The 27,686-nt window shown below is 38.7% G+C and overlaps 1 protein-coding gene across 1 annotated transcript in view; it reads left to right on the top strand.

Moving 5' to 3' along the window:
- The window catches only part of LRP2 (LDL receptor related protein 2), a 186,506-nt gene that overhangs the window by 22,696 nt on the left and 136,124 nt on the right, over positions 1-27,686 (top strand). The window contains exons 3-4 of the mRNA XM_055121247.1: positions 24,670-24,777; positions 26,603-26,719. Of these exons, the coding sequence (XP_054977222.1) occupies positions 24,670-24,777; positions 26,603-26,719 (225 nt within the window). The remainder of the gene's footprint in view (positions 1-24,669; positions 24,778-26,602; positions 26,720-27,686) is intronic.

The raw sequence follows: 27,686 nt of genomic DNA, 5'->3' as shown, positions 1-27,686 counted from the left end.
TCCTCCCTCCCTCTTTTCTCTTTCTGGTTGTCTGTGTTACTCAGGGTTTACTTCTGGCTCTGGGCTCAGGGATCACTCTTGCCAGTGCTCAGGGAACCATATGGGTTGCCAGGGATTGAACCCAGGTCAGCCGTGTGCAAGGTAAGTGCATAACATCTCTTTCACTCCATGGCTTTAATTTTTCTACTTGTAAAGAAGAGAATAACATTTTATAGTTGTCTTAGGTATAGGCTTTAAATATTGGCATTAGTGAAGTGCTTAATTTTTTTCTTAAAATAACATACTAATACAGAGTCTAGTTCTATGCATTGTAATACCTTACATATTTGTGGGGCCATACTTTGCAGTTGGGAATAGAGCAGTACTCACCTACCTCTTCCATCCTCATTCCTTTAGACTATTTCTTTGTGGCCACACCCTCCAAATAAAGGTTTTAAGTTTTTCTTTTGAAAACTCATTTTCCCATTTTTACTATTATTAAAAGCGTTCCCATTGTATGCCTGAAACTCAATTATGAATAACTTTGTAATTTCACGGTGGATAAACTTAAAAAAAGATTGCTAGTTCATTTTTGAATATTTCAGAATAAAACTAAAGTAATTAGACTGGTTTTCCATTATGGCAAGATGTCAACTCCTTCAACGGAACAGTCTATATCAGAGAATTTCCCAAACTTGGTTATTACTATATTGGAATCTACAAATCTACAAAGAAAACACAAGAACTCTCTTTGAGGAGGAGGCAAAAGTTTTCTTTTTTATTTAACATTTTATCCACTTGACACTGGGAAATGATTAGTTGATATTTTCAGAGAAGAAGTTAGTATGGTTAATTAACTGTAATCAGGTGACTTAAACCAATTAACTCTTTGTTAACAATTTCCATCAATCTTGTGAATAAGTGACTAAATTGGTAATTTTTACTCCAAAGATTAAAAGCTGTTTTCTGACTTTATTAATAATCAGTCCTTCATCCATTCTCTCCCTCTCTGTCAACCTTCCTTTTGTAAGAAGAGAAATTTTGTTTGTTTGCTTGCTTGCTTGTTTGTTTGTTTGTTTTTTTTTTTTTGGTCACATTTGGTGATGCTTAGCACTTACTCCTGGCTCTGCACTGAGGTATTATTCCTGGCAGGCTTGGGGAACCCTATAGGGTGTGGGGAATTGGCTGCATGCAAGTCAAGTGCTCTACCTGCTGTACTATCAAGAAGAGAGATCTAAAGCTTATTCTGGTTTGAGGGGAACATACCGAGGTAACATTAATCCTGGGTTTTAGAAAACCTCAGGTCAGAGGACTTTTTGCTCATTCATCTTGAATATTTTGCCACAATGATTTAGGAAAATAAAAATGAATTGGTAAATTGTCCATGGCAATATCAAAGGGTATTGTGGCTTGTAAGTAATGGTGATAAGCTATAATAATAATCTTTGATGTTTTTCTGACTAAAATTCAGGATGTGGTAAAAATTAAATAGAATTTGACTTTTATGACTTTAAGCTAAACATAAACTCCTTCCCCTCCAACCCTGGCCCTTGTTTTGTTTCAAACCTGAAAATCCTAAGGAACTTTTCTTGGCTTCTATACTTAGGGATCACTAGTGGTGGTATCTGGGGTATGTAGTACTGAGATTCGAACCTGGATCTCTGGAGTGCAAGGCAAAACCCTTAACCCCTTACATTCTGTCCCCAATTTTAAGAATATTGATTATAAAAATGCACTCATGTAATTAAGTTTTGGCCTTCAAAATATTTGAATTATAACAATGTATCCTGTACTTTCAAGTATTTTGTTGTGTTTTCTGAAAGGTATTGAACATTGAACACTTGCGATTTACACTGTGGGATAGATGATACACAGTTGATTAGCATTGCTTGGAGAATGACTAAAATTTAATTTTGTAAATTATCTTTAATAACTTTCAAGCAGTTAGTATATCTTTCAATCTTTGCAGAATTTTTCTGCTATAATTCTTACTTGAAGCTGTCAGGCAAACAAACCTTTGATTTCTTTCCACTATAACAGAAACAAGAGCTCTGGCTATATTCCCTCTATTCATTCTCCACTTTTCCCAGAACCTTCAATTTCCAGCGTCTAACCTGGACATATGGCCAAAATGCCTCTGTTCTGGGTCAGTGTGTGATGTTGGATGGTGGTATGGGCGATTTGCATTTCTGAGCTTTGATTTTTATTGTTTTGGGGGGATGTTAGTAATTTATACCTTGCAGATTCCTGGAACTATTTAAAATATATTATGGAAAGAAAGTTTTCACATTTGGTGAGTATTCAGTAAACATTGGGCCCCACAGGAACCTGAAGCTGAATCATTCATAGTTGACCAACTCTTGGTTAGGTCAGCGCAGCTGAGCAGCCACCATGCTATGGTCTTTGAAATGAAGCAACCACATGTCAGATTCTATCCATAGAACTGACTGTGGAAATTTCTCCCCCCCCACCCCATCGTGTTTTTTAAAAAAGATGAAACTATTAGTAAGGAAAGGAAGCAATAGTAAGGAACTATTAGAAATAAAGCAACTGCAATGTAGATTCTATTCACAGAGCTTTCCATGAAAAAAGTTTTTTTTTCTTCTTCAAAAGAGGTGAAACTATTAGTCAGGGAGCAATAGAACTGAACTTTGTCCACTGTGAGCTGTCAACCCCTCTGGGGTTATATAATAAGGTGGATGCCACCATATTATCTTAAATTTTAAAGTAAAGTTGCTTATAACTTATTATCAGTAAATACTTGATCTTTTAAACCCATTTTATATATCTAAAATTCTGGGTTGTACAAAAACTTCTTGGGCAAATTGAGTTAGGCATGAAGAAAGCTTTAAAGAGCCTTGCTCCGGATTTCAGGCCTTCTAGCTAACCTTTCTACCAAGAAAGATATGGTCTCTTACCTCTCAGATCATGAAAGCACAGACCCAAAATGTCATATTACAGATAATATAAAAGTTCTCAGTGAGTCCATTTACTTTTTTTAAGTTTTCCAGAAGTAGCTCTGTGAATTTAATCTTCAGAAGCTTAATGATGATTCTCATTAAGCTTCTGAAGAAGCTTTGAGAATAAGATGGATCATGAATCTAAGTAGTATACATATCTTCTAGATCAAGTAATTTACAGAAAGCAGACTACATTAGAAGAGCAACCCCTAGCTTTGAAAGAGGTTTTATGTGGAACATATAGGAACTTGAACATTTTAATCAGTGATGTTTATAATATGATTTATGAATATTATCATTTACATATAATATGTACAATAAGCTATATTATCAGTGTCACTGTATCACTGTCATCCTATTGTTTGTCGATTTACTTGAGCAGGCACCAGTAATATCCCTATTACACTCAGTCCTGAGATTATAGCAGCCTCTTCTTACTCGTCTTTCCCAACGATTGGAGGCTCTTTCAGGGTCAGGGGAATGAGACCTATTGTTACTGTTTTTGGCATATCGAATATGCCATGGGTAGCTTATTATATATATTTATAATTATGTATAATAAGCTATATCATATAATTTATAATATAGTATGGTGTCACATGAAATGAGAAATACCAGTGAGGAATTCAACAGTTGAGGAAGGTATCAAGCTCACTTCGGTTAGATTGTTGAAAATATTATTATCTATTTATTTATTCCACCGATATTTACTGAGAGCTTATTGTGCTCAGATCCGGAGACACTGATGAGTAGGACATTTGTATGCAATAAGCAATTGTGCTATTTGGTGATATACTGTTATAGCAGGTAGAGGGGAGGTCAAGTTGGGTCAAGGGTCAAGGAAGCACATACCACACAGATTTGCCATTAGAAATGAGTCTTGAAGGAGGCTGCATCAGCAGAAGGCGGAGTTGGAGAGTTCAGGCTGTGTGTCCAGGTCATAGAGGAGTTAAGCTGTGAAGCTTAATGCTTGGTGCCTTTGAAGAATTTTTTTCCCCTTTAAAGTGGCTTGGGAAATGACCAGACTCCTACTTTATCAAGATAATACTTGCAGCAATGAGGAAAGTCCATAAACTAAGCCCATAAGTTAGAGGGTTACTGTAGTTATCTGAGTCATAGGGGATAAAGGTCTGCCTAACTTGGACCTAAAGGTGAGGAGAAGGTAAGGTAAGGGACACAGAGGAACCTCGTAGTTTTGGTTCTTTATTAGACATGTTTTCTTTTCGGTGTGTTTTCACACTCTTTTCTTGGAATAAGAATATTAACTTGGGGGCTGGAGAGACAGTGCAGTGGGCAGGGTGCCTGCCTTCCATGAGGCCAAACTGGGGACCATATGGGATGCTGGATCCTTAGCCTTTGTACTTTCACTCTGGTCCCAGTAAGGGCAGTTCTTTTTTTTTTAAATTTTTTTATCTTTTTGGGTCACACCCAGCGATTCACAGGAGTTACTCCTGGCTCATGCACTCAGGAATTACTCCTGGTAGTGCTTGGGGGACCATATGGGATGCTGGGAATAGAACCCAGGTTGCCCTACCTGCTGTTATCACTCAAGCCCTGTAAGGGCAGTTCTTAACCTTCTTTCTTCCAACGCTTTTTAATGAGGAAGTGATGGATCACACATTCTCTGGCTGACAGCACAGACGTTCATGTATAAGGAATCGTCTTCCATTTTTCAGCTAACATCTGTGGCACCAAGAGCAGCTGATACTTGGGCTCCTGGGAAAGGCAGCATTTTGTATGACATCTTTACAACTGCTTCAGCCCTGCTTCCTTCCAAACGAGTTTATCAATTTGTAGATTGAGTGCCCAGAAAGATTCTTTAGCCAAGGTCTATAGGAGATATCATTTCTTTGTTTTGTTTTATTTTGGATTTTTGATCCACACATGGTGGTGCTTGGGGATCACTCTCTCTCTTTTAATTGATTCACAATAGATACACAGTTACAAAGTTGTTCACGACTGGGTTTTGGTCACACAGTGTTCTAACACCCATCCCTTCACCAGTGTACATTTCTCATCACCAGCATCTCCAGTTTTCCTCCTTCTACTCCCACCCACAGTCTGCCTCTACAGCAAGCACTTTTCATCTCTCTCTCTCTCTCTCTCTCCCTCTCTCTCTCTCCCTCTCCCTCTCTCTCTGCCTCTTTCTCTTGTTCTTTTTCTCTTTTGGGGCATTATAATTTGCAGTACAGTTACTGAAAGGTTATCATGTATTCCTTTGCCTACTCTCAGCATTCAGTTTGTTTCCAGAGTGATCATTTCCAATTATCAATGTTACAGTGTTACCTCCTCTAACCTGTTTTCTCTTTTTAAAAATTGAAAAAAAATTTAATTAGTGAATCACCATGAGGGTACAGTAACAGATTTACACATTTTTGTACTTGTGTTTACCTCATATAATGTTCAAGCACCCTCCCCTCCACCAGTGTCCATTCTCCACCACCAGTGAACCCAGTATCCCTCCCCCCCCAGTCCCACCCCTCCCTCTCTCCGTGGCAGGGCATTCCCTTTTGTTCTCTCTCTCTCCTTTCGGGTGTTGTGGTCTGTAATAGGGGTATTGAGTGGCCATCGTGTTCAATCTATAGTCTACTTTCAGCACGCATCTCCCCTCCCGAGTGGGTTCTCCAACCACAGCTTACTTGGTGTTCCCTTCTCTATCTGAACTGCCTTTTCTCCCAGCATGTGAGGCCAGCTTCCAAGCCATGGAGCCAACCTCCTGGTACTTATTTCTACTATTCTTGGGTGTTAGTCTCCTACTCTGTTATTTTATATTTCACAGATGAGCGCAATCTTTCTATGTCTGTCTCTCTCTCTTTCTGACTCATTTCACTTAGCATGATACATTCCATCTAACTGTTTTCTCTTCACTGTGGCAAGCGTCCAACCATGGACCATTCCTTGTGGCCCTCATTTCTTCTGTCCTTGGGTAATAGTCTTGTACTATTTTTTTTTTTTGTATCTTGGTGATTAGTCTTGACTCTGTGCTCAAGGATCACTCCTGGCAGTTTTCAGGGGATCATGTGGTGCCGGAGATGGAACTGAGGTTGGCAGCATGCAAGGCAAGTGTCTCACCCGCTGTACTACCTCTTCAGTGCTAGAGAGATCCCTTTAAACAATTAAATCTCTAGGATCCTTCTAAACACTTTCCCAAGGGAATTACCAAGTCTTTTCCTGAGATTGTGTTTGACTTTATACTTCTGATGTAAGACTGGACATCTAGAATTGTTGGATTGCTCTTGAATACAGGGAAAAGTGGTCTATAAGTTTTAAGAAATGTGATTTCTCTAATCCTCGTGATTAAGGATAATGGTTGGAGAGGGTGGTCAGCTCTGAAAAAAGCACATTCCTAAAAGTTATAGATCCTTCTTTTTCAATGAATATATATTGCTTATTTTTATAAATATTCCATGGAATTTTGAGTTCCCTTGTCTGAGTAAGGGAAACACGAAGTTTTAGCTTGTCATCCATCTTAGTTTGTTTTAGTTCATTGATTCTTAGTTCATATAGCTTCCTGGAAGAGTATTTGAAAATTCGTTCATGCACTTTTGGAGTCATTGACAGTCACTTCTAGTGTGTAGAAGGCAGAAAATAGGGATGCTAAGTCAATTTGCATACATAGGAAAATTACAGATTACAAGAGATTACTTAGTCCCAAATGTCCAGGAAGGAGTAACAATGCCACTAAGAACTGACATTTAGTGGAAGTTCCTACTTAGTTGCTGGCACACAGTTATCACAGCCAGCTATGAGTTACTATAACTATAACTATAACTAAAACTATACCATAACTACAGCTGCAGTCTGGGGAAGTAGAGACTAATGAGCAGAGGCTGCTGTTTGATTCTAAATGTATGGTTATTTACATGTGTTTTACTCTGTACTGTAGCTTTTATTGAACACATTGAATGTATTAAAATGAAGTGATCAATTATAAGAGTAAAAAGAGAAATACATAGAGTTTATTGCATCTCAGGTTATACCTCCTGGAAGCATTTTTTCCTTCCAGCTTAATAGACAGTGAAGAAGTTAAAATATCAGTGTTTTTAAAATATTGAAAGTATTCGAAATTTGTTTAAAATTAGGGTGATTATTAATAAGGGAATACTGATAGGCAGATGGTGCTTCATAAAAGTGTGATAAATTTCAATTGTTTTTGTCGAACTACTTGACGATTTGGGCTTGAGTGATAGCACAGCAGTGGGTGTTCGCCTTTGACGCGGCCGACCCGAGTTCGATTCCTCCGCTTCTATCGGAGTGCCCGGCAAGCTACTGAGAATATAGAGCCCGAGGGGCAGAACCTGGTAAGCTACCCGTGCGTATTGGATATGCCAAAAACAGTAACAAGAAGTCTCTCAATGAGAGGCGTCTGCTCGAACAAATCGATGAGCAACAGGATGACAGTGACAGTGACTCAGTGACTTTATAGATAATGCCCTGATGTGCAAATTTGCTTTTTGTGAAATCAGGCCTACTCCTGGCTCTGTTCGGAGATCACTTCCGGAAGTGCTCCAGGGCCCATATGTGGTGTTGAGGTTTAAACCTGGTCTGGCTATATACAAGGCAAAAGACTTACTGTACCATATCTGTAGCCCATTATCTTTGTTTTTTTTTTTTTTTTAAGATGTTCACAGTCTTTTAAATGTTTTATTTAATTAAAGAACCTTTATTTACAAAGTTATTCATAGTTGATGTTTTAGATATACAATGTCCTAGCACCAATCCTACTACCCGTGGTAATTTCCTTCCACCAATGTTCCCAAGTCCCCCCCCACTTCCCCACCCCCCAAGCCTGTCACCTTGACAGACACATTTATTTTTTCTTTTTGGATTACACCCAGCGATGTTCAGGGGTTACTCCTGGCTCTGCATTCAGGAATTACTCCTGGCAGTGCTTGGGGGACCATATGGGATGCTGGGAATCAAACCTCGGTTGGCTGCGTGCGAGGCAAATGCCCTACCCGCTGTGCTATCGCTTCAGCCCCGACAGACACACTTTAAAGTTTGTTGGTTATAGTTAGAATCTCATGTTTTCAGTGTTGTTGAGCCTGTGGTTTGGATATAGAGCTCTACCATTCCCCCCCCCCCCCATTACAGTACATTGATGTACTGAGGGCCCTTGTAGCCCATTATCTTTGGATTTTGAGTACTTGTGGCAGTAATACCGTATAAAGAACTGGACTTTTTCTGGGAAATGCCTTACACTTTCTCACCTTTGTGCTGATTCCAGTTAGTTCCCTCTGCCAACGTATTTTTTCTTTCTTTCTTTTCTTCTTTTTTTTTTTTTTTTAAGAATCACTTCTTATAGCTTAAATGTGCCTTCCTCCAGAGGCTCTCTTGCTCTCTGCCGAATGTTATCTGACCCTTTCTCACAGTTCTTATCATACCATGAATTAGAATTATTTATTTATGTGTTTTATCTCTTCCTCCAGAAAAGAACCATGGATACTAAAAGTTAGTATGCCTCCCTCCTCTGGTCTCTTGGGTCTGGCACTGTGCCATGCATATCTTAAGAAATTGCACTAATTCCCTTAAGAAATTTAAGGGGAAAAAAACCTGAGTCATAGTAAAGAAGCTCCATCACCTAAGGAAGGTGACATCATGCTCTTCTCTGAACTTCTTTTGCAGAAAGGATTTTGTTTGGCTTAAACACAGAAACATTTTTCTCTCTCACTTTTTTTTGGGTACATCTAGTCATCATTGCTCCCAATACTATCTCCCCAGGTCTGTCCTACTTCTCCATTCAGTGCTCAGCCATACAAGTGTTTGATGCTCCCATAGTATCAGTGGGGACCCAGACACCTATATTCTTGATTTTCAATCTTCTGCTGGTAGCTTTCCTCTTTAAGCTTCCCTCTTTTATAAAATAGTCTCATTTTGGAAGAAATGGATGGAGGAGGGAAAAGAAGGACATGCCTGCTCTCTTGAAAGGACATTTCTTGGAAGTGCTATACAACATTAATGCTCGTGTTTTATCCCACTGATCAAAACTTAGACCCCTGGCCAAACTTAGATGAACCCTGAGACATCATCTTTTAGCTGAGCATATGGTTCATCTAAATATAACGGAGATTCTGTTGTTAAAGAAGAATGGGTGAATTGGTATTGGGTCACTGAGTGAGGCCATTATGGAGAACCATCATAGTCTTCCGAATAGATGTCAGGAGACAGACAAAAAATTTTGGGGGGGAGGGCCAGACCTGGATGTACTCAGAGCTTATTCCTGGCTCTGCACAGGAATTACTCCTGGAGGCTCAGAGGAACGTATGAGGTGCCAGAGATTAAACCTGGATTGGCCTTGTGCAAGAAAAGTATCCTCTGGCCCTGACACTAAAATCTTGCATTCAGTTTTTAAGATCACATTTTGGGAGAGACTCAGATAATTTGCATTTGGAATAGAGAAACAAGGAATGGACTAATTATTTAAAAAAGCCTTTAAAATACTATTATGAGCCCGAGATATAAACAGCGAAGAGTTCACTTATTGCACTAAGTAATGCTATATTTTTGAAAGTGCATATGATAAATTTGTGTCTTATAAATTGCCCATACTTCTCAATAAAGTTGTTTTCTTCAGTTCATTTATTTTCTTTTTTAGTGGGGGTGGGAGGAAGGAAGGGTACTGGGAAATACCTGGCTGTGCTCAGGATATTATCCTGGCAAGGTTCAAGAGACTGTATGTGGAGCCAGTGATTTAACCTGGGCAGGCAGCTTGGAAGGCAAGCTTCTTATCTGATGCAATCCCGTGTTGTGAAATGTATGCATGCACTTATGTGCCATATCGGGTGGGAAAGTGAATCTTGTTTCCCATGGAAGATGTTTTTTGTGGGAGGTTTCAATTTAGAAGAAGGCCCTCAAACTACAGGGTCTTCTTATTTATTAAATTTTTTTGCTATACTTGGTGGTGCTTAGCAGTCACTCCTGGCAGTGCTCTGGTGATCATGTGGTGCCAGGGAGCGAGCCTAGGTCTCCTGCATTCAAAACATGTTTTTATCCCATTCAGCTATCTCTTCAGCTGCAAAATTACACTTCTGTTTATTATTCAGTTCATTAGGCCTTTGCGATATTCCTTTTGCAAGATTCCTTCAGGACCATTTTCTTCAACCCAGATTAATCTAAAATACATTTATACTTGGTGCAGAGATGCCATTAAATTTTCCTGGGAAGCCCTTTGAGTTTATGATATCTGGCTTGTGTTTTTATGGAAAAATGCTATCTCACTGCTGACGCAAGTTTCTGACACCAATAAAGATGGCCTTGTACATATACCAGAACAGATGTGGTATGATGTCAGGATGCCTGTTATGGTACTCAACTCGCTTAACTGCCCCATTAAGCTGATGAGGATGGTATTGGGGCATTTGAAGATGGCCAAAATTCTACAGTTAAAAATTATTTCTTAGAGCCTTCTTGTTCCCCACTGACATTGAAAATGCACATGGAAAGTTTTCAAAAACACTTCAACTCTGGGACCAGATCTGTACATCAGGCTGAACTACTTGCTTTGCACACAGGAAGTCTGGGTTCAATCCCTAGCACCATGTGGTCTAGATAACACTGCTGAGTGTGACCCCTAAACCAGAAAACCAAATAAAAATTTTAACAAATTTTTCTGTGAATGAAATTGCTTGGAAACAGAATAAAATTACTTGGAAACAGGTGTTTGGAGTAAGGGTTGAGAGCCATGAAAATCCTTATCACATTTGATGGATCGAACCAAGAGAAGGAAATATTTTTAGATGAGGGTGGGGAAAAGAAAGCAGAAAGCCATATAAGTAGTTAAGTCTTAGTAACCCCTTTCCAACATTGTCAGAAGAGCCTTTAAAGTTTTTCTTTGTAACTTATACCCACTTAACTCACTGAAGTGTTGAGTGCTGTTAGTAAACAGCAAACATAGCTTTTTTCAGGGAAGACTTAATTCTCTTGATTTCTGGCAGGGGATGGGAAAGTTGTATTGGCTTGGAGAATGAAATTGTATTCTTTATCATTGTTTATTATTATTATTATTATTGTTGTTGTTGTTGTTGTTGTTGTTGTTTTTGGTTCGCAGCCAGTGATGTTTGGGTGTACTTTAGCTCTCTTCAGGGTTCACTCATCACATGGTTTGGGGGATCATATGTGGTGTTGGGGTTTCAACCCCATGGATGAATTTAGACAGTATCATGTTGAGTGAATTCATGAGAGAGACAGATACAGAATGATCTCTTTCATTGGTCAGATATAAAGATATCATAGTAAGGGAATAACAAATGGCCAAAAGCAACAGAACATGAGACCTGGTTTACCGGACTGAGCTTATCAAGGAAGGGGATGGTTAGGCCAAAAGGGGACACTGGAGGATGTGGTGTTGGAGCATTCTATACATCAACAGGATTGTGGCATCTAAAATTATACATATGTATATTATATACATATATATATTTTAAAAAAACAGCACACAAATCGGGTACTAGGATTTCAATACTTTTTTCCCTAGTGAATTGTTTCAAGTCTCTGATTTCTAAGAAGAGAAAACTTAAGAGCGTGGTAAATTCTCCCAGGGGGAGCTGGGAATAGGGCAATGAAACATTTTATTCCTTCTTTCAGAGGGGTTGGATGTTAAGATTTATGGGGATTGATTCTGACACAATCAGAAAGACACTAATGACTTTTTTTTGGAGAGGGTCCACACTCAGCTGTTCTCAGGGGCTACTCCTCCTCAGTGTTTGGAGGTCACTCTGGGTGGTATTAGGGGGAACATTCAGTTACTAGATCAAACTCAGGCCTCCGTAGACAAAGCAAGTGCTCCAGCCTTTTGAACTATTTCCCTGATCCCATGAAGGCAATAAGATGATTTCCTTTGAATGCTCTACAAAAGCATTATCATAAACTATAATAGTAATAATGACAACAATAATAATATTTTGTGATGGGACAGAAGTGTCAAGAGCAACAGAACATTGTGCCACACCTACTGGTGTTCAGGAGCTTTTATTCCCGGCTTTGCTCAGTATTGGCCGCTAACAGCACTCAGATTCAAACGGGGTCATCAGATACAAGACAAGCATCTTAATCCCTGTACTATTTTTTCTGTCCCTATCACAAATTTTCTTAAAGAACATAATTGCACTTGTAGTATTTTTCTATTATAAAAGAGATAATTTAGAGAATTAATAGAAAATCTTTAGATAAAAGAAGAACCTAATGACTTTATTTTAAACCTAGAACCAAAAGAATTTCTGAATCATTTACAGTCTTTTAGTTTCAGTTGAATAAAATAATACATTTATTTATCTATGTGATATTTTGAGGCATGAACTGAGGTCAATGGGAACCCTTTTGTGCCTGTTAAAAGATAATTTTGTTTTTAGTTTAATGTGCAGTATGATTTAAGGTCTACTTGGAGACCTTAAACTTTCTTTTTAGTTTGAAATAATTTACTAAAAATACCATATAAAAACTTTGGAGGATCGCCTGACGTATTGATTTAAAGGACAGAATAAAAACATTCTTACTAGGTAATTGAAATAATTCACAAAGTAGAAAATAAATTTGTGATAGGCTAGGCTTTGATGCTATCCTGACTGGGGATTTCTAGAGTAAATCTTCATTTTGAGTCTTGTTCTTTTGACACAGACTTAGTCAATAAACATTTTGTTTATGGACTGAAAGGCAAGTTCATACCATCCATATGCCTTCAATAATTATCTCAGATTCTGGAACTTTTCTCTCAGTAAGATATCAGAAAATCAAATGGTCTCATTTGGTGAAGATATTGATACGAAGAATTTAACTGTTGAGAGAGTATTGGGATGTTGGAGGTCACTGGAGTGTGGGGGGTACCCAGAGGGACCACCATTTGTGGAAAATCACAGAATTAATCATTGTGTCATGGTCTAGATACAATCTTATCTGCCCCAGACCCTGGGTTTGCACATCAGAAACTTTGTTGATACGAAGAATTACTACAAGAGTTTAAATCCAAGCTCAGCAGTCTAAGTCAATTGTAAAGCAAATCATTATTGAATAAAATACTTAAGCCAAGTAGTTCTTGTTGTAAGGCAAGTGAGCAATTACCATATAAGCTTTCTTGCAATGGGGCTGAAACACATGTGTCTCTTGACTTTTTTTTAAAATTTTTTTTTGCTTTTTGGGTCACACCCAGCGATGCTCAGGGGTTACTCCTGGCTTTGCACTCAGGAATTACTCCTGGCGGTGCTTGGAGGACCATATGGGATGCCGGAGATTGAACCCGGGTCGGCCGAGTGCAAGGCAAACGCCCTACCCGCTGTGCTATCGCTCCGGCCCCGTCTCTTGACTTTCAGTCTAGTGTTTTCTCCTAATGTTCTTATTTTAGCCTCAATGAAAAAATCTTCCACCTTCCCATCCTGCCTTCTTACCATCCTCCCTTCCTCCCTTCCTCCCCTTCTCCTTCCCTCCTCCCTCCCTCCCTCCCTCCCTCCCTCCCCCCTCTTTCCTTCCTTTCTTCTTTCCTTCCTTCCTTCCCTCCGGTTCTGGGATTTGAGTCTAGGCCTGTACACATACAAGGCATTCAACTCAACCACTGAAACCACATCCCTGGCCTAAATATGCATTTCCTACTTAATTACAATACAAGGACCCACTTTCTGAACTTCGTCATCTCATTTATTAATAGTTTTTCTAATTTGGGTCTGTAATTATAAATGCAATAGTCTACATTGAGAAGCCACTGACCAGATCTGTGACATCATTTTATTTTGTGATTATTTTATTAAAAAATATCATGACAGGTCTTTGGGAGATAGTCCAGTGGTCAAGGATGCATGCCTGGAATTTGGGATTGAATTTGAACCCTAGCACCACACTGCCCCCTGAGAACCACCAAGAGGTTGCTCTGGAGACCCCATGTGTATCATCAGGGTCACCTCTGATGGTTCTGAGTGTCAATGGGTAGCCCCTGACCACCTTGACACTGCTTGGGACTCCCTCTTTTTCCCAAATGAAAAGAATAATGCGGACAATTTTGGCAAGCAAGTCAGTAAGTACTTACTAGTAAGTACTTACTAGATATATAGATATACAAATATATCTAGTAATATATTTAGTGATATTTAAATACATTTACTATGTAGTTTTTATATTACTGAAACCATAACTTTTCCCTAACATTAAAGTTCGAAGACTCTTGATGCATGAATAAAGACTATAATAGCCATAGATTTTTACTTTCATTACTTGTGATGCTTAAAATTGAGATTGGGCAAAATGTGATGCATTTCAGCCTAGGTTCTGATACCCTTGTGATTTTATTTTAGCTGAGGTAAAAATTGGAGCATTATAAAAACACTATTTTTGGTCAGAAAGAAAACACCATTACATTACACATAGATATCAGCTGGTGACAGTATAGTATTATTGATTTTGTGTCAGCAAGTTATTGACTTATTTCAAGACATTGCAATCACAGAAGATGAAGTGATGACATTTATAGGGGTTGGAAGTGATTTGGAGACCTATAAATGCTGCTTGAGCTCAGGCATAACAAACCGGATCCAAAGGACTCCTGGTGTAAGAGATAACCTTTTGGCCAGGGCTTCTCTGATGTTCTTTCTACATGAACAGTTAAAATTAATATAGTAGAGGAAACTTAGGAAATAGTGTCATTATATATTGAAAGTTTTTGCAAGATATTGTATAGATTAGTAATAACAAAATCTGCTTTACCTTCAAAATAGCTAATCATGCATTTTGATTAGTGGAATTTGTTCTTTTGTAGCGCGCGCTCGTGTGTGTGTGTGTGTGTGTGTGTGTGTGTGTTTTCATGTGTGTGTGGAGGGCTGGTAGAGAGTATTGTTGTCTCCAGCCAGCAATGATAGATTAGAAATAATGTTTTGTGTGACATGGTGATTGAATTAACAGAGATTTTTATATATAAATAAAACCCAAAGGTTTGGGTTGTCCTTTTTTTTTTTTTGATTGTTAGGTTTTGGGTTATACCTGGTGACACACAGGGGTTACTCCTGGCTCATGCACTCAGTAATTACTCCTGGTCATGCTCAGGGGACCATATGGGATGCTGGGAATCGAACCCGGGTCAGCCGCATGTAAGGCAAATGCCCTACCTACTGTGCTATCATTCCAGCCCCTTGGGTTGTCCTTTGATGCTGACAGGATCATGGAAGATGTTCATTGCCATGAATTATATTGCAAGAAGCACAGACTCTAGCAGCAAGATAAAGATCCATTACAAGTTAGCAAGTCCTCTAGACTTTATCATGTTTTGTAAAGTACTTTGCTTTGCACATGTATTCTACTGTGTCATTTATTCATTTACTGAGCTACCTCTGAGCTTTAGGAGATAATGTGCTGGGACCAGGATTATGATTATTTATTTCTGGTCTGAGAGTTTACAATCTAGAATAATGCTCCTGTCATGATGGAATTGCAATAAATTCCTATTACTTACTATCATGCTTCTAGTCATATAATCTCATCTGTTTCTACTGTCCAGTGTGTTTCATATATCAGATCATAGTGAAAGAATTTTGAGCTTCTGCTCATAAAATCTTTTCTGGGATATAACTGGTCACTAAATGGGAAAAATGCAAAAACATTGTGCAAAATACCTGAAAAACCAGTTTTCTTAAAAAAATTAAGGGTAATGACACAATACATTCCTGAAAAATATGTTTACCAGCTGAATAATTATCAGTACTTATTGCCCAAGAATAAGCTTTTAAACTTATTTGTGGAATTTTTTTTACATTCTTGCTGTACATTATTTCTTAATAGTTTAAGGAAATTCTTTTTTTGGCAGAAGCATACCTGCCTAAAGCTAAATCATCAAGATTGAGTTATGCATCTGTGCCAATGTCAACTAGTTTAACAAATCAAAAATTGATAAAGCTCAGTACTTGTATAAATAGCAATGCAAAGAGTCTTGCCATAGTCATCAACATTCACTCTTTTTTTTTTCCCATTTGGGCCACACCTGCCAGTGCTAAGGGATAACTCTTGGCTTTATTCTCAGAGATCACTCCTGGTGGTGCTCAGGGCATGGAACCACCATACCTCCTGTATTATCGTTCTGGCCACTTATCAACATTCCTGATCAGATTTTATACTTGCTATTGATGTAGAAGTATTATTGGTTACTTCATAATAAAGTATATATACATAAATACATGTGTATAGACACTTCTGAGAGGTTGTTTAATTCTAAAGTAAATTTGTTAGACTGATCCAACCTGGGACATAACAGAATTAAAATGAATGACCATTTTCTGCCAAATTGAGATTAGGGTACCAGATGTTAAGTCTCACTGAATTTTGTGTTTGTTAACCTTAATTCTTGACACCTCTTTTCATTCCACCCCCCTCCTCTTCTCTCTCCTCTTTCTCTTTTCTTCCCTCTGCCTTGTCTCTTTCTTAGAGCTTGCGTGTAATGAACTTGTGATAGGCAAGAATCAAATAATATACAATGAGTGTGAAGGACATCAGTAAGATGTTTGATTCAGTTAAGAGGTCAGGGGTGTATGTTTTGCATATATGGGACTTTGGTTTAATCCTTGACACTAGGGCACCAAAGCACTATGTATAATTTGATCTTTGGAGTAAGGTATTGCACCTTATGGCCCTATTGAGCATTGTTTGGGAGGCCCCTACTCATCTCCCTAAAATAGGTAGTTACAAATAAATGATTTAGCTGATGACTGTAGGGTTTCACTATACACAGCTGGGTTTTTTTTTTTTCTTTTTGGGTCAAAAAACACCCAGCAATGCACAGGGGTTACTCCTGGCTTTGCACTTAAAAATTACTCTTGGCGGGGTTCAGGGGACCATATGGGATGCTGGGAATCAACCAAGGCAAATGGCTTACCCGCTATGCTATCGCTCCAGCCCCTATACCTAGTTGGTAATAAATTTCTTCTCTTGCTGTTTTTGTCATAGCTTAAAATGAAACTATTGTTTATTTTATTACCCACTACTATAATTGATTTGTTAAAATATGCAAAATAACTGACTTGCAGCTTTAATAGAGCTGAATGGTTCAAAACTAGCTAATGAGAAACCCTTAGTATGATGTTCTCTGTATATGCTGTGCTTGGATTCTGACTAGCTCTATAAAATTTGGAGGCTGTAAGTAGGAAAAATGGAAGCATGTGTAGTTGCTTATTTCTCACAAGTATCTATATTCTGTTTTTAGTGTTTGATTACATTCACCCATTTTCCAATAATTTATATTGCTGATCAAAAATTTATACAGGAGCACCTTGGACAACTGGAATTGAAATCAGCTCCGAAATGGGTTTATTATTAGCTTTTGTACAAGATATGTTAAATCATTGACTGCTGAAGGGCGTTTTTACATTAAGTAGCTTGATTCAGTGAGTTCTTATTTGTATAAACAGGTGCATGCTCTTGGGTCTTTCAAGCAGATAGCCAGTTGGTCCATCAGGGGAAGTGTCACTCGGTATTTGGAGTGAGAATCCATTAATAGGAACTAAATTACTTAGGATAGAAAGAGCACAACATGAATTATTTTGCATATCTAGAAAAGGGCAGGATTTTTTCATTGTTCAGTGTTTTTTTTGATGTTTTAGGCTTCAAGTGATTGTTAATTATATTCACACATGCACATGCTTAGGTATACATATTTTTAATTTTATGTGCACATCTACCTCTGTGCTTCTCTCTCTCTCTCTCTCTCTCTATATATATATATATGTATTGCTTTTGTTCTATAGGGCAGGCATGAACAAGAGGATAAGAAAGATTTTTTTCTTTGATAGCTGAAACAATGGGAAAACGTTGTATCCAAAAGCTTTAAAAAACAAAAACAAAAACTAGTAATGACTCTTTCCACAAACGAAGCACTGCTCTAGGTGGCTTCATTTCATCACTGCCCCTCCCATCCCTGCGAGGGGCTAAGCTTTTAGATGCACCGTAGAACATTCCAGGGTGAAGCAGTCCTCCTTGGAATCAGATTCTTTATCACAGTCCCGGGGGCCTGTGTTCCAAGTTGCTGGTATTAGCAGCTACAGCATGCGATTGCCCAATCCCAGCCCCTCTTATTGATAGGTGGGAGGAGGGAGTGGGCGCTGGGGAAGAAATTTCATTATCTTTAGAGGAGAAGAATTTATTACATGGGCTTTCTTAGATGATCTCTTTCATGTGGGTTAAGATTGTTTGAGCTCTGAATATCCGAGCTGCTTAGAGACTCTAAGTTGTTCTCCACTGCGGTTGGTACGGCCACTCTCAAGTGTGTCAGATGGTACGAAGGCATTTTCAGCTGTCATGGTAACTGGGGGTGGAGTGCCTTTAGCATTGCACACGTGGAGTCCAGGGCCCATGCTTTGCCCAGGACAGTTGGTTAATTGTCCCACCCTTAAATGCCAGTGATATCGTTTTTGAGATTTTGAGAAATGTAGGTTTACTTAAAATGCCCTGCAGAGCTGATTGTAGGAGCACAGAGCCAGTGGTAGCTCTGAGAACAGCTGGGTGTTACCCCCAAATACAAAACAAACCAATAACAATAAAAATACCCGCTACATCCCCCTGAAACTAAAGAGACCAATGATGTGCCTAAATCTGTCTTTGTTTAATTCTTGGACCATACCTGGGAGTGCTCAGGGTTTACTCCTGGCTCTTTATTAGGAATCACTCCTGATTGGGCGGGGCTCAGGGACCATCTGGGATGCCAAGGATTGAACCTGGGTTGCCTCCCTGCAAGACAAGCACCTAACATGTGGTAGTGTCTCTCCAATATATATAAATCATATATTCTTTGACACAGAGTAGGTGCTTAGTAGATAGCACCTGTTATTGTTGCATGACTTGATACTGTGGAACAATCTTTTGTCCTCAATAAATTTATATGCACTACTAACAAAGGGCCACACCTTTTCTTTGTTCTATAAATCATAGAACAGTGATTTTTACATACAGGGCATACATTTTTTTGTTTTAGTGAACATTGTATCATACTTCAGTCATTTTAAAAGCTAAAATTTTCCTTGCAATCACTATTGACTGTGGATTTGTCTCCATGTCATTGACCCATTGAAATGTCATCTCAGGGGGCTGGAGTGATAGCAAAGTGGGTAGGGCATTTGTTTTGCATGCGGTCGACCCAGGTTCAAATCCCAGCATCTCATATGGTCCCCTGAGCACCGTCAGAATTAATTCCTGAGTGCAGTGTCAGTAGTGACCCCTGTGCGTTGCCAGGAGTGATGCAAAAAAAAAAAGTCATCTCAGTATTATTTGGTACTAACCAAACATTAGCACTCAAAATAAGTCTTAGGAAAATTTGTGGTTTGTAAACTATCCTTGAAAAAAAATTACAGAATTTTAGTCACCATTTTGATCTGTTATTAGAATCAGTAGCATAAAATATTATGCATGTCTGGTTTCAGTCTCATTTTCTGAACCCCGCCCACTCCACCAGCTGACACTGGACAGGGCAGGACCTGCACATGATTTGTTACCCTTGTCTTTCATGGTTGCAGAGTAAAGTTTCAGAAGTAAGCTCCTGAATCTGGATCTTCATGAGGGAACTGGTTCTGTGAGTGAGTTTGAGATCTGAGAAATATAGTGCATGCAGTCAAACTTAGGCACACAAGCAGTGTACCAATACCAAGGGAATTAAAGTATAGTACAGAAAGTGAAGTAAAAATGATGCGTTCCTGAAGGAGTGGCCTCTTACATGTGTTTCTTTGAGTTCACTGAAGGACAATTAACATGCGATTCTTTGCACATGGTCCTCCTCAGGAAGTGCAATTGTCTGGGAGTATGTGTTAAGAGGATATAGCAGGAAAATAGGATTTGCCACAGAAATTACCTTATTCTGTTAACTTTGGACACTGTTCTATTTACTGTGCCCTACCTTTTGTTCTAAGAGTTCATGAGGATGAAAAGAAGCTCTTGGGAGTAAATGATAAAAGAGCAAAATTTAACTAATATAACATTGTACTTTTCTCTCACAAAGTTATCATTTGTATGGTTAAAAATGTTTCCACTTTTTTTTTGTCAGAGAGATCCTACAGTGGGTAAGGTGCTTGCCTTGTATATGACTGATCTAGATTTGATCTTTCCCAGCACCCATTATAGACCTTCTGACTCCTTGAGGAGTGATCTGAGTGCAGAGTAAATTCTGAGCACATCTAGGTTTGACCCAAAACACCATAACCAAAAGTTTCTTGTCCACCTTTAATTTTGTTTCCGTGGTTTTTAACTCCCATGCAAACTTTTCATTGTATGCTCTGATGTGGTTGTTAACTCGCATATATGCTCTGATGATTTTTATAAATCAGTTGGTGTGCCCAGCTGCCTGAATTTTGCTGAAAGGCATCTTTATTATCTGATGGCTGTGCATTGATTGTCCCATACTCTGAGCTAGAGGTGGGAAGGATGCAGAGTATGTTCTCCGTCAGGGCTATTCCAGTCTCTGCAAAAACAAACAAATGAACTCTTCCTCCTGTAGGCATTATCTGTTACTTTAATAGCTTTAACACATTCTTAGTCTAACACTTAGACCTGGGGTTATGGTTGCTTGTGAAGAAAGGATTTTTTCCCCCCAGTTTGGGCTCTGACATAGGAAAAACAGTTACCCCTTCATGTAATATAAAATTTCCTGATGAGGTAGAAACTTTTATGAGTTTTCAGACATGCTATTTATTATTGAAAATATTTCTGACTGCAAGAGTTCTGCTCCCACCCCCTAGCCCCTGCTAAAATTCATTGCTGAGCTACGTTTCCGTGTACAATTGAATTAGATGAGCATATACATATATATATGAAATGTATGTGGTGATAGTTGAAGGGAGAATAAAGCTGTGGCTTTATATAGCACATATCCTGGAATCAGAAATTTTAAGCAGGTATTTCCTTTGCACATTATTGCTTCTTGATCATGGATAAGTTATTGTAATGCTCTGTTTCTCTTTCTTTTTTTAAAAATCAAATGTTCATTTTGTGACATTTTTTCGGAGTTATGAGGATCAAATGGCTTAAACTTGGTTAAGTGCTTAGAATGGCATATGCTGTTTAAGTATCACATGAGTAATTTTTCATCTTTGTCCTATCTGTTTTGAGTGCGGGGGAGGTAGGGTGTCCTTTTGGTTTTAATGGTTCCTAGACAGTGCCTATCTGGATCTTTTACAAATGTTTTTAGTTCAGGACAGATTAGTGCTTTCATCTTTTTCTTTATTAGTGGGAGAATAATTTAAATTGAAGCTTGGGATTGGAGACAGCTCAGTGGACCGAACACAGGCAGAGTATGCTCCGCAGGCAGGAGGAGTCCAGGTGGATTTGTTTGTTGTTTTGGGGTCACTCCTGGGTCTGTGTTCCCGAGCACTGTTCTGAGCTGGGAGGGGCTGCAAAACCAAAAGTTGAGAAACAAACTTACTGGTTGCAAAATCACCTAGGAAAAAGCTGAAGCAAAGGATTAAGGATTTTTGGAGAAAAATTCTCAAAAAGAGTTTTAAATTCTGCTCTAGATTTTTTTTCTCACTAAATGCTGATCTGTTTTCATATATGAGATCCTCCCTCCAAAGATAATATCTTGTCATCTTTGGAGGGGCTGTGAGTTAAGGCCTCTTATTTAAAAGAAAACACTTGAACAGAAGGTGATTCTGACTGACTGAGATCACGGCACCTGTAGTTGTTATCAGACCTGATTTGGATGCATTCACTGGCAGTTTGTTTTTGAACAGCCCATAGGCCCTTTATAAAGGAATGAATGATGGGCTTGTGACACCAGAGGAACATTTTGGTTGATAGCTAAGAGGCCACCCAGCAATGGAAAAGCATCAGTTTGTCTTTTTCCAGTGGGATAGTTCTAAACAAATCACTTAGGAGTTATAGCAGGCATAGAAGTTAATACTGAAAAGGTGAGTTTGACAAATGAATTATCACAGACCTGTTGATTAATTGAGATTTGATATATTGCTTTAGGTAACTGACATATGAGAAAACACACGTGGAACACACCATAGTTCCTTAACTGTAAAATGCCCTTTATCCATTCGAGTTTTCCAATGCATGAAAATGAAATGATTGACTTAAACTTGCTTTATTTGTATTTAATTATGATATGTATTTACTTTTGCTTTTACTTTTAAAAAATATGTACTGAAAAAATCTATAATTTAATGGGTTTTCAGTGTGTTGGCATATATGGTTTTGCTGTACACAGTTATCTCTACTTTATATTTCTTATATAATTCAAGGTTTTAGAGAAAAATAAATATAATGCCAAAAGTTATCAAATAAAACTGTTGCAGACACTTTTTGAAGTGCTTAAAAATGATTTGGATATCTGTTTAGCACTTTTTCCTTGATGTGTTTAGTTTCATATTTTAGCAAAACCAAAAACAAATTGACTTTGGTTTTTAATTTAAGTTTCTTACAAATAGCATTGATTGCCTATGTTTTCAGAACTTTTCTTTCTTGGTAGCAGCATATTCTATTTTTAAGTTTATGCCTTTCTTTGTAAGTGAAGAGTGTTAATTTTTCAGTACTGAGATAAATGTGCTGGTTTTAGGAACAATTGTTATATAACAAATATATTCTGTTACTAACAATAGACCTTATTGATAAAAGTGATTTAATATATGTTGTGTTAATAGCTAAACCTCCAAAGCCTCTAATCTCCCATGGAAATATTGCTTTGTAGAACAAAATCCAATGAGAAGTTCTAGGATTCCAGAGTGAATTTGTACATTCCTCAGGGGCATTTTTTGCAAGGGAGGTTGTTGTGTTTTAAAGGTAGTTGATAAGAGACCTGCACCACCAACCCCAGACCCGTACCACCAACCACCATCATGCATTAGTCTATAGAAGGTATTTGGGTGTACGTATTCTTGTACCACTCGGTACCACCATTTAGCCAAGGGAAGTTTCTGACCATTTGCAGCATACATTATAAATCAGGATGTCACTACCAGACAATCAGATTTGAACATTCCATGAACAAAGTAGCCTATATCCCCTAGGAATAGATCACTTAACTATGTTTATGTCATGCTGTTGATATGCTTGCATTTACACAAGTCAGGACAGCACGTTATTTATTTTAGGAGCCAGTAATTGATCTGTATATTTACCTAATTTTGGGTTAATTTACCTAATTTTGGCCCCCAAACACATTGGTAGTTTTTACATTTACTGGGGAAATTATTCTTCCAGTCTCCCAAATTATTCCTCTACACCTTGATTTTGAGAAGGAATAATTTTATGCCTTCTCTGAAAGATATAAAATTGGTGTTGGCCTCTGTCTTTTAAAAAAAAGTTTCCTACTTGGCACATAATACAGGAGCAGGCCAGTGGTTGGATATTTTGGAGAAATCAGTTGCCAAATGAGTTCTGGGGAGAACCAGGAAAATTGCAGGATATATTGGCTAAAGTAAGTTGTTTATGTTATATTCTCTGTGATAGCACCAGGGAATATCACAGCCTCTGGGGAATGTGCCACATTTGTATACTCAGGTTGGCTGCACAGATTTTTGTTTAGCTTATGCATTGAACAAAAACAACAACTTACTTGCAGATGAACTTACAGAACTCGCATCTTTGTGACTAGTTACAAAATTAAAAAATTGTTCTGAATTTATGAATGTTGGCATATAATTAGCTATGTATGATTTAACACCAAAAAAGCATATAAAAATAAAGGGTGGAGAAACTTAAACACATACAAGCAGATGAAAATTAGCTCATGCTATTCTTATTTAAACAGAATCTGATCTTTTTTTCCCCTACATCTAGCTGTGCTTAGAGCTTACTCCTGGTTCTGTGCTCAGTGATTATTCCTGGTGGTGTTTGGGGGACCATGTACAGTGGTGGGGATCAAACCCTAGTTAGGCTATGTGCAAAAGGCCTTACGTGCTATGCTTGCTCTTCAATCCTTGGTCTTTTTCTAAGCTTCTTTTGTTTTTAGATGTGACTTTTGCTGTTGCTGTTTCTTTTGTTTTTGGTTCACACCTGAGTCTTCTCAGGTATTACTCCTAACTCTACAGACAGGAATTACTCCTGCTGATATTCAGGGGACCATAAGGTGTGCATGGGATTGAATCTTGGTTAGCCACATGCAAAGGCAAGCACTCTACCTGCTGTACTAGCTCTCTGGTCCCTATATGTTACTACTTTCTTATAGATTAAATTGTGTATCCTTATCTACTTAGTTTTCTCTCTCAGAGAACCTGGCAAGGTACCAAGAGCATCCTGCCTACACGGCAGAGGCTGGCAAGCTCTCCGTGGAGTATTTGATATGCCAAATACAGTAACAATGATGGGTCTCATTCCCCTTACCCTGAAAGAGCCTCCAATGCAGCACCGCTGGGAAAAATGAGTAAAGAGAGGCTACTACAATGGAATAGGACGAATGGAGATGTTACTGGCACCTGCTCGAGCAAATTGATGATCAATGGGAAGACAGTGACAGTGATAGTGATATCTGCTAATTCATATTGTAAATACACAAGTTATTTATTTATTTATTTTGCTTTTTGGGTCACACCCAGCGATGCTCAGGGGTTACTCCTGGCTTTGCACTCAGGAATTACTCCTGGCAGTGCTTGGGGGACCATATGGGATGCCGGGGATCGAACCCGGGTCGGCCGAGTGCAAGGCAAATGCCCTACCCGATGTGCTATCGCTCGGGCCCCCGTAAATACACAAGTTATTTAAAAGAAGTTCTTCATAGCATTATTTATTGTGCCCTACCTGCTATACTATTGCTCCGGCCCAATATTGGTTTTTTGTGGGATTACAGGATGTGATTATGACGAATTTCGCTGTGCAAATGGATTTTGTATTAATAAATCCTGGAGGTGTGATGGGACCAAAGACTGTTTGGATGACTCGGATGAAATTGGCTGCTGTAAGTAAGAAGGGAGCAGGCCAAGCATTGTATTTCAGCTATAACTAAAACTTGGGCCTTTAAGTGATAGAAACAGCCTCAGTACCTTTTCTGGTTTACTTTGTAGATGAGTAGAGAAGTGATGACATTAACAATAGTTTCAGGCCTTTTTGAGGAAATGATTCAATACGTATCAGTTTTTATTTTTACTTTACTTTTGACTTGGTTTTGAGCCATAGCCAGTGGTGCTCAGGGACTATTTCTGGCTCTGCTTGGGATTTGCTCCTGGCAGTGCTCAGGCTACTGAGTGGTGGAGGAATCTGTACCTCCTGCATGCACACCATACTAGTTTCATGACCTTACTTTTTTTTTTTAAAGATTTAAAAATATTTTTAATTATTTTATTGTATTGTATTGCATTTAAAAAATTTTTATTGAATCACTGCGATATAGTTACAAGCTTTCATGCTTGGGTTACACTCACACAATGATCAAACACCCACCCCTCCACCAGTTCACATTTGCCATCATCAATATCCCCGGTATATCCCCCTTTTCCCACTCTCCTCCTGCCTCCATGGCAGACAATATTCGCCATACTGTTTCTCTCGACTTTTGGGCATTATGGCTTGCAACAGAGACATTGAGAGGTCATCATGTTTGGTCCCATCCCTAATGGTTCCTCCAGCCATCATTTTCTTAGTGATCCATTCTCTATTACATCTACCTTCTCTCCTCCACTCATGAAGCAGTCTTTCAGCTATGGGGCAATCCTCCTGGTCCTTGTATCTACTGTCCTTTGGTGTCAGCCTCATGTGATGTTATTCTATACTCCACAAATGAGTGGAGTCCTTCTATGTCTGTCCCTCTCTTTCTGACTCATTTCACTTAGCATGACACTCTCCATGTCTATCCCTTTATAAGCAAATTTCATAACTGCATCTCTTCTAACAGCTGCATAGTATTCCATTGTGTAGATATACCAAAGTTTCTTTAACCAGTCATCTGTTCTAGGGCACTTGTGTTGTTTCCAGATTTTGGCTATTGTAAACAGTGCTGCAATGAACATATAGGTACAGATGTCATTTCTACTGTGCTTATTTGCACCCTCGGGCTATTTTTAAAAATTGATTTTTGGGCCCCACACAGCACTACTCAGAAATTACTCCTGGTTCTATGCTCTGGGATCACTTATAGTGGTGGCAGGGGACCATAAGCAGTGTCAGGGATAGAAACCAGTTTGGCTGCATGAAAGACAAATATTTTAACCAACTCCTGAACTATATCTCTAATCCTCCCTGGCCGTCTACAATCATCTCACGTCTTTATTACATTTCAATGTCCTGTAACGGTGATTTTAGCGAAGTAAAAGCAGCTTCAGTGACATTAATATTGTATCTACCAATGCACAATATTTTTAAATACATCATTTAATTCTTTTTGTAAGGCAAACCGTGTCATAAGTATTGACCATGTATTATGATGCAAACATTAAGCCTCAGGACTAAATCATGGCAATCCTGAAAAGCTTTTTAAAACATTTTAAGTAATTAATAATTCACGATTTATTATTTTGCTTTAAATTAGGTGGAATAATTTTGCCCTTACTTTTTATGTGCAAATGTACCATTTTGGTCTCTTGTACCACTTCGGATCATCCCTTTATTGTGGAGATTAACCATGAATGAAAACTCTAGAGTTACCAAATGATACTCTAGTGTTGCTCACCATTCACATTCAAATATATCGAGCAGAAATCAATGTGTTAATTTTTGAAGTTGACATTGATTATGTGCATAATAAGGGTGGTATCTCACATATTAAGCCCATTTCTGGTTTGTTTCAGATGCTTCTTGCGAGTGGCACCAGTGGCGGTGTCAGAGTGAGATGCTCTGCATCCCTGACCACTGGAAGTGTGATGGAGACCCAGATTGCATGGATGGTTCAGATGAGCTGAATTGCCGTGAGTCTTTAAACAGGACTCTGGTTTTGGCCTTTTCTGACACCTAACATTTAATCTATTAGAGAGGAAAACCACAATGGGACAATTCTTAGTGTTGAGTGTAATGTGACAAGAGAATGGGTGTCTGTATCCTCACTCTGGTGGGGTGGTATTGAAAGTGGGAATGCACTGAAGAATTATCAGTGTATCTCAGTGATGTAGAAATTACTCAATTTCCTGTGTTTCACTCAGTTACTTTTATATCATACTTGATTTTTTAAATTTTCGTGCGATTGTGGATTAAACCCAGGGACTCACACACAGAGGCAAGTGCTGTACTGATGAAAGCAACCAACATTTATTGGCTACTGTGTGATGGGCAGTGGGAAAGTGCTTTGTGTGGGCCTGCACATTTTTCAATTGAACCTTCCATCCTTTCTGACTTCGTGTTAAATTCTGTAGCTCTGTTAGTGACGCAGTGACTGATCCTAGCAAGCAGGTTTGCCAGGATGAGCTTCCACAAGAAAGAAAATAGTAGCAATAAAATCTCTCTGGCCTACAATAGAGAACAATTGATGTGCCAACCCATGGTCTTTCTCATCACATGTGACGGGCTGTTGCACTGTTACCACTCCCTGCTTGAAGCTCTCCCCTGAATCTTAGGCCTTCTCATGCTCCTGGTTCTCTTTGATCATTTTGTTTGTTTTTTTTGGGGTTAGCCTTGGATTTCAATGTTTTTCAGAGCCCTGTTCTTCAGGATTTTTTTTTACTTGCTTACACTTTTAGGATTATGTCAGTTATTCTCATGACTTCTATGTGGGCAGAATGACATCCCAATTTAGACACATGAAATCTATATTCTGTTGGACATCCCTGGGATGTCTGCGTCAAGGTACCCATAGAATTATCCATCTTGTGACTCCTGGGTGCTCTGGGGCCCATTTGCAGTGCTGAGGGTCGACCCAAGTAAGCTCTGTGCAAGGCCTTG

This window comes from Sorex araneus, chromosome X (assembly GCF_027595985.1).
Source record: "Sorex araneus isolate mSorAra2 chromosome X, mSorAra2.pri, whole genome shotgun sequence".
Taxonomy (NCBI): Eukaryota; Metazoa; Chordata; class Mammalia; order Eulipotyphla; family Soricidae; genus Sorex; species Sorex araneus.
This window is presented reverse-complemented; position numbering and strand designations above follow the sequence as displayed.